Below are 19,556 nucleotides of genomic sequence, written 5' to 3' on the forward strand. Positions count from 1 at the left end.
ACTTTTAACATAAGAACAATGAGATGTGGTTTATTTGCCAATAGGACAATCATCTACCAGAGTGCAAATGGATAAAGATATCAGCAATATAAGGTTCCATTTGAACTTCAGTAGACGACTTTCAAAGTTATGCACTAACCTGTATATATGCTTATACAGTTTACTTATGATTATCTTATTATGTCACAGTAAAAACTGATTGTTTGACAACATGTTTGATTCCAATAAACCCCATGCAACAGGTGTCACTTATTTATAATAAAAAATGAGAATGGTGTATAATGAGAAAAATGTCACAGTATAGTCTGCATATTTGTTGTTAGTAAGGCAAGGTGTCCAAAGAACACATATTTTTGTTTTTTCCTAAGTGAATTTTAATGCTTTTACTATAAGTGAGAAGATGTAATGAGATATAATTTTGATTTTACAGGTGGTGTAGCCTAGGAGAAGCTTTGTTGGCATTATACAAGATGCTGAAGTCTTCTGATCCCCCAGTGGTAAGATTAATTATGGATGTACACAATAAAATATACATGTCACAGTTTGTTAATTGGATTGTAATGTTGGCTTGTTACACACACTAATGTCTTTATATACTGCAACCTATGATATCAAGTAACTCTGCATCTCCACTACAAAATAACATAATGTATAAGTTGATTTAACGTAGTCCTGAAAATTATGTATTGCTTGAAGGTGGTACCTAACACTACGGGGAGATAACTCTGTAAAGTCAGCTAAACGTTTTAATTACTTTGTGTTGTAAAAGGAATATTAAGCTTCTCAATGATCAAAATTGGTGTTTGTCAAACTGCTATAGAACCATTGTAATTTTTCTGACAAAACAGTTGGTTCAAAATTTTTGAAATTTTTATATTTTTGTAAATACTTCGACAAAATTTTATGAAAATTAAACGAGCCAAATTAATTTTAGCGAAAGTGTTGGGTACCACCTTAACAGAAAAATCATTTAGATCAATCATTTTGATTTCAGGAAATGCTGCACACAAAGTAATTACAATTTAAAATGTGAGGTTTTTTTTGTTGCTATTATGGCAGCATTAAAAACAAAATAAAAGTCTCTTAATATTTTTGTTGACTTCATGTACCTATAGACTGAAAATGAACAAGTTAATACCTTATTCTACGAAACTTTCTTATGAAGTTTTCACATTGGATGTGAATCAGTTAATAAGTAAGGTTATAATTTTAACAGAATATGAACACTTTACAGAGTATGGGATGTCGTGTGGACTTTTCAGCTTACAATGGAGAGGAGAAAGTTAAAGACGCAGAACAGCCAATGGAAACAGATGCTGCCATGGCAACCAATGACATGATAGTAGATGATGTAGATGAAGCAGCAGATCAGTTTGATTCTAAGACAGTTACCTCCCTTGAACAGTTCCTGTCAAACTTACCAGCTGACCAAATGACAGAGCTACTGCAGAGTACTCCACCAACACCAGGCTCAGGTACAGTGTTGCAGTTATAAAAACAAGATTAATTTATTGGTTAATTTCTATTTTGTATTGTAGCATGAGATGATCTTTGTTATTCAGTGGTTGTTGTTTGTCACTGTGTACCATATTTGATTGTTCCTTATTTTGTTCATATATAATAGGCCTTTAGTTTCCTCGTTTGAATTGTTTAACAATTTTTCTTTTCGGCTTTAATAGCTGACTATGTGGTATGATTTTTGCTCATTGTTTGAGACCACACAGTGACCTATAGTTGTAAACTGTTATGTTATTTGGTCACTGGTTGTCTCTTTGGCCGTCATACTGCATCATCTTATTTTAAGTTGTCTTTATAGAGCTTTTGACAAATATTATATTTTATGCAAGTTCCTTAAATTGCTCCATCCTAATTTAGACATAATTGATTTTAAGTAATTTCACACTAGAATGATAAATAAAAAAGTCTGAAATTTTTTGAAGACCTTCCAAATTAAAGTAATGAAAAATTTGCGAAACAAAGAAAAAAATTAGCACACATAATTTCTTGAAACATATGTCCATATGTGACCTAGATATTTTGTAAATTTGTATATATTTTATTCCTTGTTGCACAATAACATTCAGGAATTATAATTTTATACCAATTTCTTTGTGTACTTAGTTATAGACTAGTGATTAGGAGTTAACTTTCTTGCAGTAACAACAACTGTTCAAGATCACAACACCAGTGTAGCATCACCAATGGAAACAAGTGCCATAAAGCAGACAGAAAGTGTACCAAAAATTATCACAGATGATATCCCTAGAGAAGGCACTGTATCTGAAAATAAGGACACTGAATCAGCAGAAATGTTGTCTAAAGATGACATTTCAGGGGAAACAAAAGCTGATCCTTCTATTGATACGTTATCCAAAGAACTATTTCCAGCAGACAGTTTGTCAAAATCAAAAACTCCTAAGAGAAAGAAAGGTTTCTTGGAAGATTTTGGTGGGAAAAGACGATCAGCAAGGGTAAGTTAGCAGTAAAAGGTAAAATGATTAATGTTAATGATCTTAAACATTAACAATATATACCATGTTTACCACAAAATATTAACATTATCAGTTTTAATTCTTTAAAATATAAAAAAGAAGATGTGGTATGATTGCCAATAAGACAACTGTCCAAAAGAGACCAAAATGACACAGACATTTACAACTATAGGTCACCGTACGGCCTTCAACAACGAACAAAGCCCATACCGCATAGTCAGCTATAAAAGGCCCAGATATGACAATGTGAAACAATTCAAATGAGAAAACTAACGGCCTAATTTATATAAAAAAATGAACACTGCTTTAAAAAGGATAATTATCTTACATGGTAGAAAGAAGAGTAATAATGGACATTTTACATCATTTGTAAATTTGAGAAAACATTGGATAACAAGTTTTCAGATTACATATACAGATGAAAATAAAAGAGTCTGACCTTGTATAACCAGAAAAAAAGTTATATTTAATAGTGATCCATTATTAGTTTGAAATTACGAATACTTTTAAGAACTGCAAAATTAAGTGATTTTAAATTTCTGAAGTTTTATACAGGAAAGTTATTCCTTAGAGTTTAGTACCATTGTTATTCAGTATACCTCTGTGTTATTTCAGGTTAGAAATACCAGTAAAAGAAAGGAAGAAGACTGTGTTAACTTTCAGGGACTATTACTCACATTCTTACCATCAACACTCAGGTATTAGTCCATCCTCCAGCTTCCTCATTGCATCATTCAGCCAAGGTGGAAGAGGGAACTTCAATACTGAGTTGATAAGGGGTGTTACTGGGTTTTTATTACACCACCTTTTTCAGGTAGCAATACTCAGTGAGGACTTTAGTTTCACATTTTGGCCCTGGTGGATTTTTCAAATATGAAAGTTATTGTGTATTAAAATTCATTTTTAGACAGCTGAGTACTAAATTAGCCTTCAAAGATGGTTTATAAGAACATCAAGATAATTATTTTTGTTTTATGGGCTGTTTTCTGTTTGACTCCATATTTTCATAGCTAGACTGACCATCGGTCCAGAAATTAATGTAATGTTTAGAAACACTTTTTTCTACACAAAGTTTTTGACGCAATTTTACAAAAAAATGAGATGAAAGACATATGATTTTCATTGGATTTATTGAAAGATATGTGTAAACAGTTTCAGAAAAGGTATGACTTCAAGCAATTGAAATTCTACTTTTGGCCAAATTTTGGGGAAATGTGTGACATCTTTTCCCCCATTTTGCAATATTTTATAACAAATAAATGCAGATTGTTGCCATGGATACACCTAAAAGAAATTATATTTAACCATTTTATATACTGGATAAAAAATCTAAGGAAGATTCTGATTACATACATATGCACATTTATGACACAAACAGTAAGCTTAATATTACAAGAAAGCATTGAAAAGGGGATGGGAAAATTTTCATATTTTTTTTCTAACTGTTTATTGCTACCTTATATATAATTTATCTTTGAATTATGATTCCAGCAGCAGATTAGAATCACATTCGGGCATAATCGAGAAAAATGAACAATACCATGTTTGCTTGGAGCTCAGGAGTCGATTTCACAAAAAAACTTAGAACTAAGATTGATCTTAAGTATACTGGTTTGTTCATGACTTAAGACCTATCTTAGTCATATCTTTTTTTGTGAAACTAACTCCAGATTCATTATGTAATGTTTGCTTATGGTGAGACTTTAGGCTGTGAAAAAGTTACAGGGCTTTTCATATAACAAGTAATGGGAACTTGATTGACTTTATCATATATTTCTGATAAATTTATTACATCCATTCACATATTTTAAAGCTGGAAAATGTTACCTATTCCAGTGGCATGTCCTATTAACTTGTATATAGGAATTGGAACCCCTGAGCATTCAGCTTTAGAAATTCATGTAGGAACAAGCCTTGATAAACAACTTTGTCGGACAACTGAAATTTGATTTATTTTAACTGAAAATTTCATTTGAATATCTCAAATCCCATTTTTCAACAATTCATGTCCCATTTCTTTACTAATGGACATGTGAGGAAAGAATTTCAAAATTGTATTTAGAAAGATACCATGTTTATATTAGTAAGGGATGAAATAATATCTTTTTCAGGGACTTTGATGAAGAAGTCAGTAGTGGATTATTACAGCCAATAGAAGAAACATCAGCAGCTAAACCAGCAGGTAATTAAAAAATAATCTTTAAATTATTTCACGCTATGGATATTAATATTTACATTATTACTGTATTTTGGACTAAAATGCAATTTTAATATTTGAAATATTGTGAAAAACCTGTTCAATTCATGTTAAAAAAAAAATCAAAATGCGAGTTCAAATTATTGCGATTATAACCCTGTTGCATTTTTTCGCCATTATAAAAAATACCGCAATAATTTCTGAATTTACAGTAGCTATCATGTTTTCTAACCAAAATGTACAGAAAATGAAAGAATATATATAGGAGTGGAAATATTAACCTTTACATGGTATGCCAGACTAAAAACTAGTCTAGAAAGCATACATTTAAATTTTACATATATCAATAATATTTGACCACTTCAGTCCTTGTGTACAGTAGGTCTGTAAATGCTTTGGTGATATTAAGAAAAATTTAAATAAAAGATGAAGTTGGGTATACTTCAATGAGATAGTAACCAACACAACTAAATATTGAGGTCAACATAGACTTCAAAAATAGACAATAGTCAATATGCTGTAAAAGGTTGTGTTTTGATCTGTTTCTCAGAAAAACTATGGTAATATTTTAACAATATTTCCTTACTACAGTCATTCAGTGTAGATCAAATCTATTTTTGCATATATTGTCGTTACTTTCAAATCTTTAAAAAAAGTTGTTTTTAGAATAAAATTATATATTGAATATCATTCTGACAGAACCTGAGGCTGTATGTTCTGCTAAAAGTCTTTGTGATACAGAGAAGGAAGATATTCGTCAGTTACTGCTGACCATGCAGAAAAATGGTGGCTGTTTAGATCTCATGATGCAGTTTATATTCAGATTAGCCGAGAAATCTAATCTTAAATGGTTAGTATACAAAAATTCTGAATGAATTCAACAATTTACCCTTTAATAGTACCATAAAATAATAACTTTTTGCTGCAGTTATATCATCCCAAAGAGGCATCATTTCTTTACCTTTACAGCACACAAAATTGTACACAGCAATTTAGCTGAAAATAATTAAAAGTTTACATATGGAGCTTAACTTAGGTACTTCTTTTGATGATTACAAACAAATTTTGGAGAAAAGCAAAATAATCACAGAAAGTTTTTCAGACTTTTTACAAATTTAGATCAACTGTAATACATCAAACAATTTGGTTTTCACTATTTGCAATAAGCAGCATTCACTAATAAAGTGTAAATATAAAGTTCTTGACTGCTTACTCTGAACCTATGATCTATATGTATATATTTTTTTCCTTAGGCCAGTTGGTCTGACTGGTGTTTATCTGAGGGTATACAAGATGGTCAGGAATCATTTTGACCTCCCTGATACATTTTGGTATGTATATATCATTATTATTCGTGGGATATCACTTTTTGTGGATTTGGTGGGTAAAGGTGAACCACAATTTCCAATGTTCATTAGACTTGTATACAGACTTTGGCAAAACCACCTAATTAGACATCCATCAAAATGCAATGTTTACTGAATCAAAGAAAATTGATAACCACGAATAATGAATCCACAGTATATCAATATATTATTCAATAGACTGCCATTTTATGAAACAGGTAATCTGAAACACCTTTTTCAGTTAAAATATTTTTATTCAATTTCATATTAAGAAGTTTTACTTTTGTCAAAATGTACGTTAGATAACATAGAATTCTCATACTACTTGAATGTATCCAAAGCATTTTACAGGAACTTATGAAAAATATTAAATTTCTATGATTTGAATTTTGCATGGAAATATTGTTATTATCTGATGATGCTTTTCAGAATTTAATTTTAATGTTTCAATGATAGTTGTTAATTGATGATATTTCAGTGATGATGAAATTGATGACAATTTGATAGAACTTGGAAAGGTAAGTACAAAGTCAATTTTTAGATTTTATTCATAGAATGTATTCTGTAAATCCACATACTTTCCTTTTCAACCCTTTCTAGCTTGTTTTGTTGTGATTCCTCCATCTCCACTATTTTCATATTGAATGTTTATGCAATCATACAAGAGAAAACATATTTAGAACAAACAATTTAGCTTCAAGTTACAATTGTGTGACAGATTGTCATAAAATAATAAGGGGATAAAACAATGAGTTCAATGAATTTTGAGGGGCTTATGTAACAGAGTGGTCTGATGCAATCACTAGCTTGTCAATACCCAAGGGTGTGGGTTCATACCCTGCATGTGACAGGTGGTTCCATTCTTTTGCAAGTATTCAGGCAAAGGTCAGTTGCTCTCTCTTTGCACTTCAGCTTCCTCTATCAATAATACCTGGCTGCTACAATTTGGCCAGGAGAATAAAAAGTGGTATTTAACACCAACAATTAATCAATAAATCAATTTTATTTCTGTAAAATGTGCCTTTATGCTAATACTTGTATTTACATTTCTATAAATATACAAACTGTTTACAACGTGATGAATACTGGTCATCTAAGCTTGTTGAATTCATTTGAAATAAGTCAGATGTTCTCCATTGTAGACATTACTGTTATATTCAGAACTACAACTTGACAATTGGACCTTGACCAAATCCAGATTCATGTCATCTCCTAGACAGTATGTATTATCAATTAGTACTGCTCATTCAATTATACTGAAAGTTGAGTTTGTTTTGTGTAGTTATTGGGACTATCTGATACTTACTGAATAAAAAATTGGAAATATACCTTCACCAGCATCTCTTACTAGGGGGTCTAAGTGTGATGTGGGATTGTAGATTTTAAGTGTGACATGTGAAATTCAAATTATTGTGGTGTGAAAAAGGGAAATGAAGTCTAGCTGGACACGGGAAATTACAAAATAATGAGAATTGCTTACGTACATAGTGTAAGCAGGATACAGAAATCAGACAAAACAGTAAGCGGGACCTGGGATCAGAACCCCTCAATGAGACCCCTTACTAGTAATACAAATTCAACACTATAATTATGATATACCATTGTACATTCATTAGTTGAAGAATGGATACTGAATTGTGGTAATGTAGAATATGAAATTGAGAATAGAAATGGGGAATGTGTCAAAGAGACAACAACCCAATCAACGAGGTAAAAAACGGTTGAAGGCTACCAATAGGCCTTCATTTCAGCTAGAAAATCCTGCACCTAAAGGCATGGTTCAGCTGGCCCCTCAACAAAAATGTGTACTAGTCCAGCAATAGTTAAGGCCATACTAAACTCCAAAACATTTAAATGAACTAAAATTAATATGAATTATATGAATTATATACTTTCATCCTTAGTGAAATTAAAAAAAAAATAAGCAAATGCTTCTAATGTTTAACACCCCAATTTAGATAATTTAGATTTTGCACATATGACACAGACACATGTCTATTGATTCAGATTTTATGTTGACTTCTTTTTTAAAAGTTATTTATTTCATTTATGTATTCTTTACATCTGCTTTTACTCATATTCATGTGCTGAGGCTAATGTGATGTGCTTATAAATGAAATACCAAAGTAATGGCGAAGCAATGTTACAAAAATGAAATAAGAGTGTGATCTTTTCCAGCCCACAAAGTCCAGGAGTTCCTACAGTGAAGGAATCTGACCTACCACCTTACTACTATGACGATGAATACTTCATATCAGGGATGATTTCAAGGCCAGATGTCTTTGGCAATTTCTGGTCAGAGTATTGTGTTAGAGGTAACCAGAGTTATGGTCCTTGGACTTAGAAAATTCACTTTAATAATCAGTTTTTCACACATTTTTTTTCATCTTGCTTGAAGATAATGCCTTGATTTTTTTTTAATAGTTTACACCATGACAAGTTATAGATCAAGTTAGAATTTTGTTCCAGGGCAATGATTTTTTGTCTTTGATAGGAGACTATGTATTGTCATGCTAGTTCTTTATGATATAGCCTATGAATAATTATAAATTCACAGTATACCATTTCGTTACAAAATCCTCATGATAACTCTAAATATAAATTCATTGAACATTTTTTTTTACAGTATATTGGTTGAAGGCAAAGTTTTACATGTTACAAAACAATATGGAAGATGCTGTTTTCTTTTTCAAAAAGGTAATGTGTTTCCTGGTTAAAAAAAAGCAGTGTTTAGTTTTGAGAAATATCAAAGATTTTTCTAATAAAAATGGTTTGATTTCAATATTAATTGAAACAATTATAATTTCCTATAATCACACTCACATAAAGAATTCTAATCACGGAAATCATTATTATAATATGTTATCATTACTCAGAATGCTTATTAAACAATTCTGATAATGAAGTTTGTCCATTCAATCAATATAACAGACCAAGTAGAGAACTACTTCACATAACCCCTTATAACACCAAAAAAGACAGGTATCTTAATACTAAAGTGAAAAGAATGATAGAAAATCAACAAGGAATGAAAACTTTATTTTTTAAAAGCATATAAAGTTTTCAGTGTTTATCTTTACAAAGTCTTTACACAAATCTTATTGAACAGCCTCACTTCATTCGAATAGAAATAATTGCTCACTATTATTTTGAAGCATCATACAAGTCATAAGAATTTTGTGAATTTTGAAAAAATATTGATTTGTTTATAGGCATTATGTTGTCTAAAGGAATCGTCTGAGGCAGAAACTGATACAGACATACAGATAGTTATACCTAACTGTAGTATACATAAAGTCCTGTCTGTAGGTAAGATAGACAGATAGTTATACCTAACTGTAGTATACATAAGGTCCTGTGTAGGTAAGATAGACAGATAGTTATACCTAATTGTAGTATACATAAGGTCCTGTCTGTAGGTAAGATAGACAGATAGTTATACCTAACTGTAGTATACATAAAGTCCTGTCTGTAGGTAAGATAGACAGATAGTTATACCTAATTGTAGTATACATAAGGTCCTGTGTAGGTAAGATAGACAGATAGTTATACCTAACTGTAGTATACATAAGGTCCTGTCTGTAGGTAAGATAGACAGATAGTTATACCTTATTGTAGTATACATAAGGTCCTGTCTGTAGGTAAGATAGACAGATAGTTATACCTAACTGTAGTATACATAAGGTCCTGTCTGTAGGTAAGATAGACAGATAGTTATACCTAACTGTAGTATACATAAGGTCCTGTCTGTAGGTAAGATAGACAGATAGTTATACCTAACTGTAGTATACATAAGGTCCTGTCTGTAGGTAAGATAGACAGATAGTTATACCTAATTGTAGTATACATAAGGTCCTGTGTAGGTAAGATAGACAGATAGTTATACCTAACTGTAGTATACATAAGGTCTCATCTAGGTAAGTATTGTAAATTCAGAAAAAAATTTATGCATATTAATGCAAATGTTGAAAAATGAACAAAATTGCAATATTTATTAATGCAATTTCAGAAAATGCTATATAAAAATTTGCTTTTAAATTCAAAACATGAGGCTTTTTTCGAGGAGGTTCCCATGCCTTTGCAAAATTTGTTCCAAACATTTTTGAATTTACAGTTATAGGTTTACATCTTATTTTATCAAAGGACAGAATAAATATGCACTCTTACAGACAAGATACACTTTCTTGAATGTTATATATAATAATACCAATTTCTTTTTAACCACATATATTTTTTTCTGGAATAACCTGTTATTGGTACTCAATGGACCAAAAATTTGAAAAGCCTAAAAAATATAATGATTTATCGTTATTGTTCTTAATTTGCTTCAGCTGTTTCACATTTTGATGAGAAAATTGTAAATGTGAAATGCATGTTTCAAAATCTATTGTAGTGGAAGTAGAGAAACAGTTGAAATCTCTAGAAAGATCTCAATCATTTGATGAAACACAGAAGTGGTATGATGCTGGAGAGTTTGATAAAGTGGTGGACTGCGTACTGAAAACAAGTCTAAATAAGGTAAAACACTGCTAATAAACATGCCTAAATAAGTTAATACACTGGTGGACTGCTTACTAAAAACTAGTCTTAACAAGGTTATACACAGCTGATATACAAGTCCAAATAAGGTAATACACTGCTTATATATATGGCGTTATAAGGTAATACACTGCAAATAAACATGCCTGAATAGATTGATATCAGACACACTTCTATGATAATGGCATTGTAGGTATTATATGTAAGCTTTTCTGTCTTCAAATTAATATCTTATCACTGCTTTTGTGTGTGAATATGAATCTCTATTCTATCTTGCCTTTTTAACCGGATTTTTGTGACAAAAATGTCGGTTATTGATTTGGGGATGTACGGCGGGCGGCCGGGCGGGCGGGCGGCCGGGCGGGCGGGCGGCCGGGCGGGCGGGCGGCAATCAAATGTTGTCCGTGCATTTACTCATGAACCGTTCAACCAAAGCTTTTAAAATTTTAATATGTTATTACTGACAACTATACGAAGGTCAAGTTCAATAATGGCGATTTTGACTTTTACCGTTCAGGAGTTATGGTTCTTGAAAGATTGGAAAATGGAGTTGTCCGTGCATTTACGCATGAACTGTTCTACCAAAGCTTCCCAAATTTTAATATGTTGTTACTAATGAAAGAATGGAGGTCAAGTTCAATAATGACGAATTTGACTTTTACCGTTCAGGAGTTATGGTTCTTGAAAGATTGAAAAATGGTGTTTCCAGTCGTGTCCGTGCATTTATGCATGAACTGTTCTACCAAAGCTTCCGAAATTTTAATATGCTGTTACTGATGACAAAATGAAGGTCAAGTTCAATAATGACGATTTTGACTTTTACCGTTCAGGAGTTATGGTTCTTGAAAGATTGAAAAATGGTTTTTCCCGTCGTGTCCGTGCATTTTCTCATGAACCATTCAACCAAAGCTTTTGAAATTTTAATATGTTGTTACTGATGACAAAATAGAGGTCAAGTTCAATAATGACGATTTTGACTTTTACCGTTCAGGAGTTATGGTTCTTGAAAGATCGTAAAATGGCGTTTCCATTCAGGTTGTTGCATTTACTCATGAACCATTCAATCTAAGCTTTTCAAATTTTAATATGTTGATACTGATGACAAAATGGAGGTCAAATTTGATTTTGACGATTTTCACTTTCACCATTCATCAGTAATGGTTCTTGTGATATAGCCAGGACACAAATAAATGTTAATAAATCCGGTTTGCTGTCGTTGTGACAGCCTCTTGTTCTGGTTTTACTGCCAAAATCTAAACTTTTTACTGATAAATGATAACACTTCTATCTAATCTGATTGTTGATGCACAATCCTTATACATAGAGGCTATTATATATAATAAACAATAAATTACAGTAAATACTATAACATTCTATTTACAGCAAGTTTCTATGACAACTAGTGCAACAGAAAGAAGATCACACCTACTTCTGCTCCAGGATTCCTTGATAAAATTGAAAGATTATAAGGTAGTAAAAAATATCTTTAAACTTCAATATGTATTGACCTGGTATTTTTAAATGAGGGTTTATTTAAAACTAGCTCTTCGAAAGAAAAGAAAACAAACTTTTGGTTGCATATTTTCTTTGTGTGAAAAACATATTTTCAGTCTTGTGAATTTATCAGTATCATGTGATTTTTCTAGTCATTTAATACATATAGTATGATATTTTTCATTTGGGCTATTATAATTAATATTGAATAGAGCAGATGTTTTGGATAGAGGGGGAAATAATATGATAGTAAAGGAAAACCTATGTACCTTTCCAATCATTGTTCTGATTCAATGATGTACTGTGAATTCACTATGACCTCCATTATGAAAATCTACCATTCAATATGGCTGCAATAACCATGAAAGGCTTGTTATGATGTGTTCTGTAATGAGGTTTCATAGTTGAAGATTTCAAATTTGAACAACTTTTTTTAATTTTGATAAACAGAGAGCATTCTTATGGTCTGAGATAACCTTAGATGAAGCAGTCCAAGCTTATAAGATGAGTGGGTCCTCTGAGAAGGAGCAGTGGGCACAAACATTGGTCCAAACCTGTGAATCCTTGATATTGTGAGTGTAGCTTATGATAGAAGAATCTAGTTTCTTTTACCACCTAAACCTTGTATGTGTTAAAAAATAGTTTTGGTCGGTAGTAAATTAAATCTTAATTTGATTCATGAGCTTTTTTAAAATATTATTTCTTGAAATAAATTTCTTTGGTGAATTTTAGGTAAATTTGGACAAATTATCTTCATTAACCTGTGTTGATATCAATGCCTTACAATTGGTTTAAAAAGTTCAATGTAAAATTCAATGTGTGTCTTCCAGTTGCATGCTTATAGACAACTTTCAAGTTTGATGCATTTTCGTAAAAAACTCTGGTTTTAGTGAACATCACTCGTGCGTTTAGGGGCATTATCACTTCCTTTTCCATGTTGAACAATAGGTTGAAAAACTATGATGCTATAATGCCCACATTATTCAGCAAATTTAATTCTCATAATAGACAATCAGCACTGCTGTCATTGGGGGATTGTGATTAAGTACCTACCGAACAAACATTATTTCTTGTTTATCCTGCACAATGATGATCACTAAGACGCTTGATGAACGTTAATAGTACAGGGATACAGGCGATCCCCTCTATCTGCTAAATGACATCAGAAAGGCACACATAGTTGATGAGTTTTTCTGGTGACGGACAAACATGAAAGTGGTCTATTGGCTGTAAGATGCTGACTTTTAAGAATTAAAACTTAAATGGAAATAAAATGTTGTTTATTTTTTATGGCCCCGCAACGATTTTCCACAACAAACCATTATACAGAGTTTTTTACTTAATGCCTTCAGATATTGGGCTGATTTTTGGTATGTGAGTTAACTATGATGAGTTCCTCTCCACTTATTTTTGCCGAAATTGCGGGCTTCGGACTTCATGGACTTTGAGAAATTGTTGAAAATCACAGTTATACAGACTTTTTTTCTAAACGCTTTTTGATATTGTGCTGATTTTTAGTATGTGAGTTAACCATGATGAGTTACAGATAAAGTTTAAGTTTCGTTCCGCTCCGCTCCACTAATTTTTGCTGAAGTTACGGGCTTTGGACTTTAAAATTATTGAAAATCACAGTTATACATATTTTTTCTCTATTCCCCTCCAGATTTTTGATATGTGAGACTACCATCAGGTTTGTGTCCACATGTGTTTATATTGAAATTGCAGATTTTCAACTTTTTGGGATGGGGCCATTCGTGTCGCTTTGAAACATCTAGTTTTTTTTTTTTTAAATTGTAAAAGCACAAAAGTTCTTTTTATCTGTCTACTACAAAAGGGCTTTGATAAGTTCATGTAAACTATTTCCTTAATGAGAAAGAAAAGATATGGTGTATCAATTTATTATAATTTTCTAAATGCACATGAAGAAAACAAAAACAAAGAAATAACATTGATTGCTGTTATTCATCTCAAAGTCTTAGACCAGTTCAAAGTATTGCTTTCAGCTTTTATCTAACTTGCTACGAAAGAACACATGTTACATCAGGCACAATATTAGAATACAGTTAGTTTTGTTTATAGTACGTTTACTATATTCACAGGATTATAAAGAACGACAACATGGTCATTTCTAGTTTACCTAAAGTCAACCAAGCTAGACTGTCCCATAACCTGATCTACATGATTGATGTGGAAATGTCGGTTCCTGATACTTGTATAGATATGCCAATTGGTACAGTATTGCCATGGATACTGTTATATAAACTTATAAAAAAGTGAGTAAAAACTATAGTTTCATTTAGCTGGCTGTGTTTCTCAGTGTTTGTTTATACATTTATATATATATTTGAAATACTAAGTATGTATATATATATATATATATATATATATAAAACAATATTTAGATATAAGAAGATGTGGTATCAGTGCCAATGAGACAACTCTCTATCCAATCACAATATATAAAAATAAACCATTATAGGTCAAAGTATGGTCTTCAACACGAAGCCTTGGCTCATACCAAACAGCAAGCTTTAAAGGGCCCATTTTGCATTCATTTGGTCCAATGTTTTGACTAATTGTTTATATTATAAAGAAGCATGATATACTTAAATTTAGATTTGCATGGTCATACAGGCCTTCAGTATATGAATCTTTTCATTTCCAATCAGTATTAGGATGAACTGTTGTAATATGTTTAAAGAACAGAGAAAGAAAAGAATTTTTTTTAGCCCTGCACCATCTCATTACAATCCAACATCATACTTTTCTTAAATAATGAATTATTAGTAAGATATGCTGGTACCTTTTTATTAACAGAGAAGAAAGTGAAGCACCAAAGCCAGTTAGTCCAGTACCAGAAGAATTGGACAGTTCTATTCCTCCATCACTTATGTTACTAAATATAGCACATGAATATCTTGGCAGGTAATACACCATTTTGACCTCATATATTTTAACAACATGATAGTTTATACTAAAAAAATTGAGAATGGAAAAGGGGAATGTGTCAAAGTGACAAAAACCCCGACCATAGAACAGACAATAGCCGAAGGCCACCAATGGGTCTTCAATGTAGCGAGAAACTCCTGCACCCAGAGGCGTCCATCAGCTGGCCCCTAAACAAATATGTCTACTAGTTCAGTGAAAATGAATTGTAGAATTTTTAAATTTTTTGGGAATATAGCCACTTTACAGCAACCATGGTTAGCCAGGATTGTATGTTTCTGAAATCACAGACTAAAAGTAGAACTTACGATAAAAAAAATCATAAAATTAACAGAGCAAAACACTTGACATGTTGACAAATATCATAAAAATTATTTACTTGGAATATAAATTTAAGTTGCTTTGTTTTAGTTCACTGTTTCTCAGATAATATTAATAATTGTGTTACAGACATGCTTGGTGTACAAAGTCTGAAGGAGAGTTCCTGCTCTTTTACATTGGAATATTAACCTCAGAAAAATCCTCGTCAGAAATATTCAACGAGGAATTAGGCCAAGCAGTAGAGCAGTGCTTCTTTTGTTTATATGGTCATCCAACAAAGAAGGGCAGATATCGTCATCTCATGGACCATAATGCACCACAGATTGAATTGACATGGGAACGCACTGACGATTTATTTAACTATTTTAAACCAAAATCAGTGCCAGAATTTGATAGTTATAAAACAGAAGCAGTACCTGCAGAGGTAATTATATAAGAAATATTAAACTCTTCACATCTCAATACATGTAAGAGCTTCTTTAAAATTTATTATACCTAATAAGACTGTGAAGTAATTGTAAAATTATTGTGTTGAAAGAGTATATTTTTTTCCTTTGTAGGTTGAGCATTTATTAAGAAGAATTTGTAATTTGGTACCAGAATCACAAAAGCCAGGTAATTTTCTGCTAATTAAAATAAGATATCTTATCTTTCTATCAGACATTGAATGTTCCAAAACAAATGAGGGGGAGGACAGGGGGTACCCTTCTCCCTTCTCCCACCCCTCTTCTCCTTTCTCCTACCTCGTTCTCCTTTCTCCCATTAGAATAAAACATCTCCTTTTGAGATTTTTTTTCTTGAAATAGATAATTTTTTAAAAGGAGAGATATTTTATTTTTTTCTCATTTCTCCCAGCCTTCCTCTCCTTTCTCCTACCCCTTTTCTCCTTTCTCCCACCCCCTTTCTCCTTTCTCCTACCCCCTTTCTCCTTGTCTCCCTTACCCCTGTCCTCCCCCTCACTTATGTTCAAACTTTGTCCTCAAGGTCAGAATATGATTTTTCTTTAATTCTTTTTACAAATTTAGTGAAAAAAGGTTTAAATCTCAGAAAGAATTCATCATTACAATACACATGTATTCTTCAGTTGTTCATAAATAGCACTGGCGGATCTAAAAATTTTCATAAGTGGGGGCCCACTGACTGCCTAAGGGGGGCCTGCTTTTAGTGTACATGATTTGATACAATAACATTTAGTAGCGTTTCCTTATTGATCAGTTACTTATATTCTTTAAATATCTGAATTTTTTTTTTACTGATGCTACATGTTAATGAGACAAATGAGACAAATTAACCATCAAAAATACATATGATAAATGTACATTTCAGTATATGTAATTGATTCCTTACAAGATTACATTGATGGAACAACTGACACGTTTAATGAGGAGTCTATTTACAATCCATCGTAAGTATAGCATTATTTTTCCAATCAGTTTTACTTTCTTAGTTTCATAAAGGAATGACTGTAAAAAAAAATCTGTCTATGAAGAATGTGGGTTGTATAAAAGTACACCACATGTTTGAGCTTGTTTTGAATAGACAGAAAAACTATAAGTCATGCCTTATAATTAAATTCTCAATTCCATTTTTGGAAAATGACGCTATCAGCGGCATGTTTCTGATACCATGGAAGTCGATTATGCCTCTGCCTACCACACTCGGTTTCATATTTACTATTTTACATACTAACTGGAATCTGCTTGTATTATGCTACAATTGAACAAAGTGTTTTATTCGGCGGGAACCAGTTTACATACTTTATTTTATTTACACAAAAACAAATCTTGACCTGTCCATATTTTTTTTTATTATTAATGGTATTTGGAGTTATCCCTTTGTTATATTTTTCATTTCTATTCGAGCTTTCACTTTTATGCACATGTCTTACAATCGTATCCAATAGGTATGTATAAAGAGATTCGTTTTGTTATGATGTTGGACTTTTTACACTCCAATGATCAACAATCCCTAGACAAATTAGTTCTAAATAATGTCAGCCTTTCTTACCATTTCAACTTAACAATTATTAAAAAAGTATTAATCGGAATAATCTCGATATCCTTTGGATAGATACTGGTCTTTATCCAGATTTACAAAGTTTTTAATAATCGGAAATTTGTAATACGGTTATACCCACAGGGTGCGTATGAATCGTCTGATGACACATGGTCTCTGGTTCTTCTTATTACCAAAAAGATCGTAGGGTACCAACACTATGTTGTTAAGATACTCATAAATCTATTTTTATAACTTTATTGACTATGTGAAGTAAAACTAAAACATTGTTAGAACATTAAAAATATATAATTAATCGGAGAAAACTTGATGGTCTTTTTGTTTTACAAACAACTGCCTTCATTATAAGAAGATATAATGTGTCTGTGTTGGTCCACTTTCTACTCGTTATAAGACAGATTGAAGTACCGGAATTATTGCGACTGATTTACGTTTTTGTTTCACTTTCTCAGGATAAATGTATAATTATCGATCTCGATAGTTTAGACTTCGTATCACAGGCGTTTGTTTCTATCCATTGGAAGACCCACTTTCAACGTATATTTACGAGTAAATACATGTTGATAGTGGGTCTTCCAATAGATAGAAACAAGTGCCTGTGCTTCGTTCACATTAATTTGACAATCTTTTCTATATTATTACTTGTCAATCTGAACTTCAAATATATTCAAATTTCAAATAACATAGAAAGGACATTATATTTCTTACTAGTCCGGTCAGGCTACGGATAATTAAAATTTACTATTCTGAGCTGAAAATTACTAGTCTGGGGCATCGGGCTAGTGGTTAATATCGCAGACTGCCCTCAATCTTAGTTACAAAGTTACAGCAGCAGTGTCTGTTAAGGTATCTGTATGACATGTGAATAAATTTTCGATACTGATACTGGCTTTAATACAACGGTTTGAGAGAGCGCTGCCGATTTATTGGCGGGGCGTGAGAACAGATTTGAAGCTCTCTTCACTTGATGTGTGCACAACTAAGTCGTCTAGCTGATTCCACACGATCACTCACTATCTATTGTGTTTAATACCATGATGGTTCAATGGCATAAACTTAAATGAAGACAGAAATTTGACATGAAAGATGGTGGGTTAGTGCAAAATCAAAAACTAGCTTTCTATGATATATGGTTAAAGAATGAATATCAATTATATGGGTCAAGGGCAGAGTTGTTATAAAATATCAATATGGCAGAGAAGTGGTTTCAATTTTCATATAAAGCGACCTGACTGACATGAAATAAAAAATCGAAGGAGTATCCCTATTTGTCTTATCTTCAAGGAGAAATAAAACTAGTATAACTATGTCACTAGTAACTTATTTAATGAGTATGTGGGGTATTAGTCCTATAACATATGACCTTGGGAGCATTATTTACTATTTCTGTTTACTGTTCTGATATTTTTTTTACTATCAATGTGCCACACTTCTCTTAAAATATAAAATCATTAAAAATTGAATAAGAATGCAAAATTTATTTGTACAAAAAAACAGCCAGTAGTCATTGGATACTGTTGATCATTCAGGTAGTCTTGACCTATTCATTTGTACTAAAAATAAACAGTCAGTTGTCATTTTCATCACTTCACACACATATATGAATATCAATTATATACTTACAAGACATGTTGCAATGTTAAACTAATTATTGTATGTGAAAATCAAGACTTGCATAAAAAATATTCCAATATTAGAGACAGTGGCATAATTTTTCCTCAGAGCTTTCAGCTCTTTGATTGATGAGAAAATCATGAAAACGAATGATGATGTCACCGTCACATGACAAAATTATGTCTGAGCTGATAGTCAAAAAGTTTCAACCAATGAAAAGACTTGTCACATCCAAAATTAAATTTTCACATTATAGATATCTGTATCAATGTATTTTGATATTTGATAAGGCTGTGAGTCATTGTATACCCTAATGACTCTTATTTGTAAATGTTAAGTTGTTATTGAAATAGATATCAATTATTTTATCAATGTTTATTTCAGACCTGTTTCTCAAGAGCTATATTATCTGTTGGCTGACTACTACTTCAAAAATCATGAACAGGCGTGAGTATAAAATGTAGCTAAAGTCTTTTGCTTATTAAGCTTGAAGAGGATACCTTCCCGTGTTTGCTGTAGTAGTTATATCAAGTTGCAAAGTAAAAATATATATTCAGGATGAAAACATGATAATGTGGTGTGAATATAATC

At 31.9% G+C, this 19,556-nt stretch overlaps 1 protein-coding gene across 1 annotated transcript in view; it reads left to right on the plus strand.

The window, feature by feature from the left end:
- LOC139481023 (calcineurin-binding protein cabin-1-like) overlaps positions 1-19,556 on the plus strand; it is a 58,592-nt gene that overhangs the window by 19,770 nt on the left and 19,266 nt on the right. Inside the window, exons 11-31 of the mRNA XM_071264052.1 lie at positions 431-497; positions 1,235-1,475; positions 2,158-2,471; positions 3,108-3,190; positions 4,604-4,674; positions 5,389-5,539; positions 5,943-6,020; positions 6,514-6,553; positions 7,178-7,254; positions 8,214-8,350; positions 8,662-8,732; positions 9,248-9,344; positions 10,429-10,553; positions 11,958-12,044; positions 12,519-12,640; positions 14,168-14,341; positions 14,886-14,993; positions 15,465-15,759; positions 15,896-15,950; positions 16,662-16,740; positions 19,350-19,412. Coding sequence (XP_071120153.1) covers positions 431-497; positions 1,235-1,475; positions 2,158-2,471; positions 3,108-3,190; positions 4,604-4,674; positions 5,389-5,539; positions 5,943-6,020; positions 6,514-6,553; positions 7,178-7,254; positions 8,214-8,350; positions 8,662-8,732; positions 9,248-9,344; positions 10,429-10,553; positions 11,958-12,044; positions 12,519-12,640; positions 14,168-14,341; positions 14,886-14,993; positions 15,465-15,759; positions 15,896-15,950; positions 16,662-16,740; positions 19,350-19,412 — 2,535 coding nt within the window. The remainder of the gene's footprint in view (positions 1-430; positions 498-1,234; positions 1,476-2,157; positions 2,472-3,107; positions 3,191-4,603; positions 4,675-5,388; positions 5,540-5,942; positions 6,021-6,513; positions 6,554-7,177; positions 7,255-8,213; positions 8,351-8,661; positions 8,733-9,247; positions 9,345-10,428; positions 10,554-11,957; positions 12,045-12,518; positions 12,641-14,167; positions 14,342-14,885; positions 14,994-15,464; positions 15,760-15,895; positions 15,951-16,661; positions 16,741-19,349; positions 19,413-19,556) is intronic.

This window comes from Mytilus edulis, chromosome 7 (genome assembly GCF_963676685.1).
Source record: "Mytilus edulis chromosome 7, xbMytEdul2.2, whole genome shotgun sequence".
NCBI classification, from domain to species: domain Eukaryota; kingdom Metazoa; phylum Mollusca; class Bivalvia; order Mytilida; family Mytilidae; genus Mytilus; species Mytilus edulis.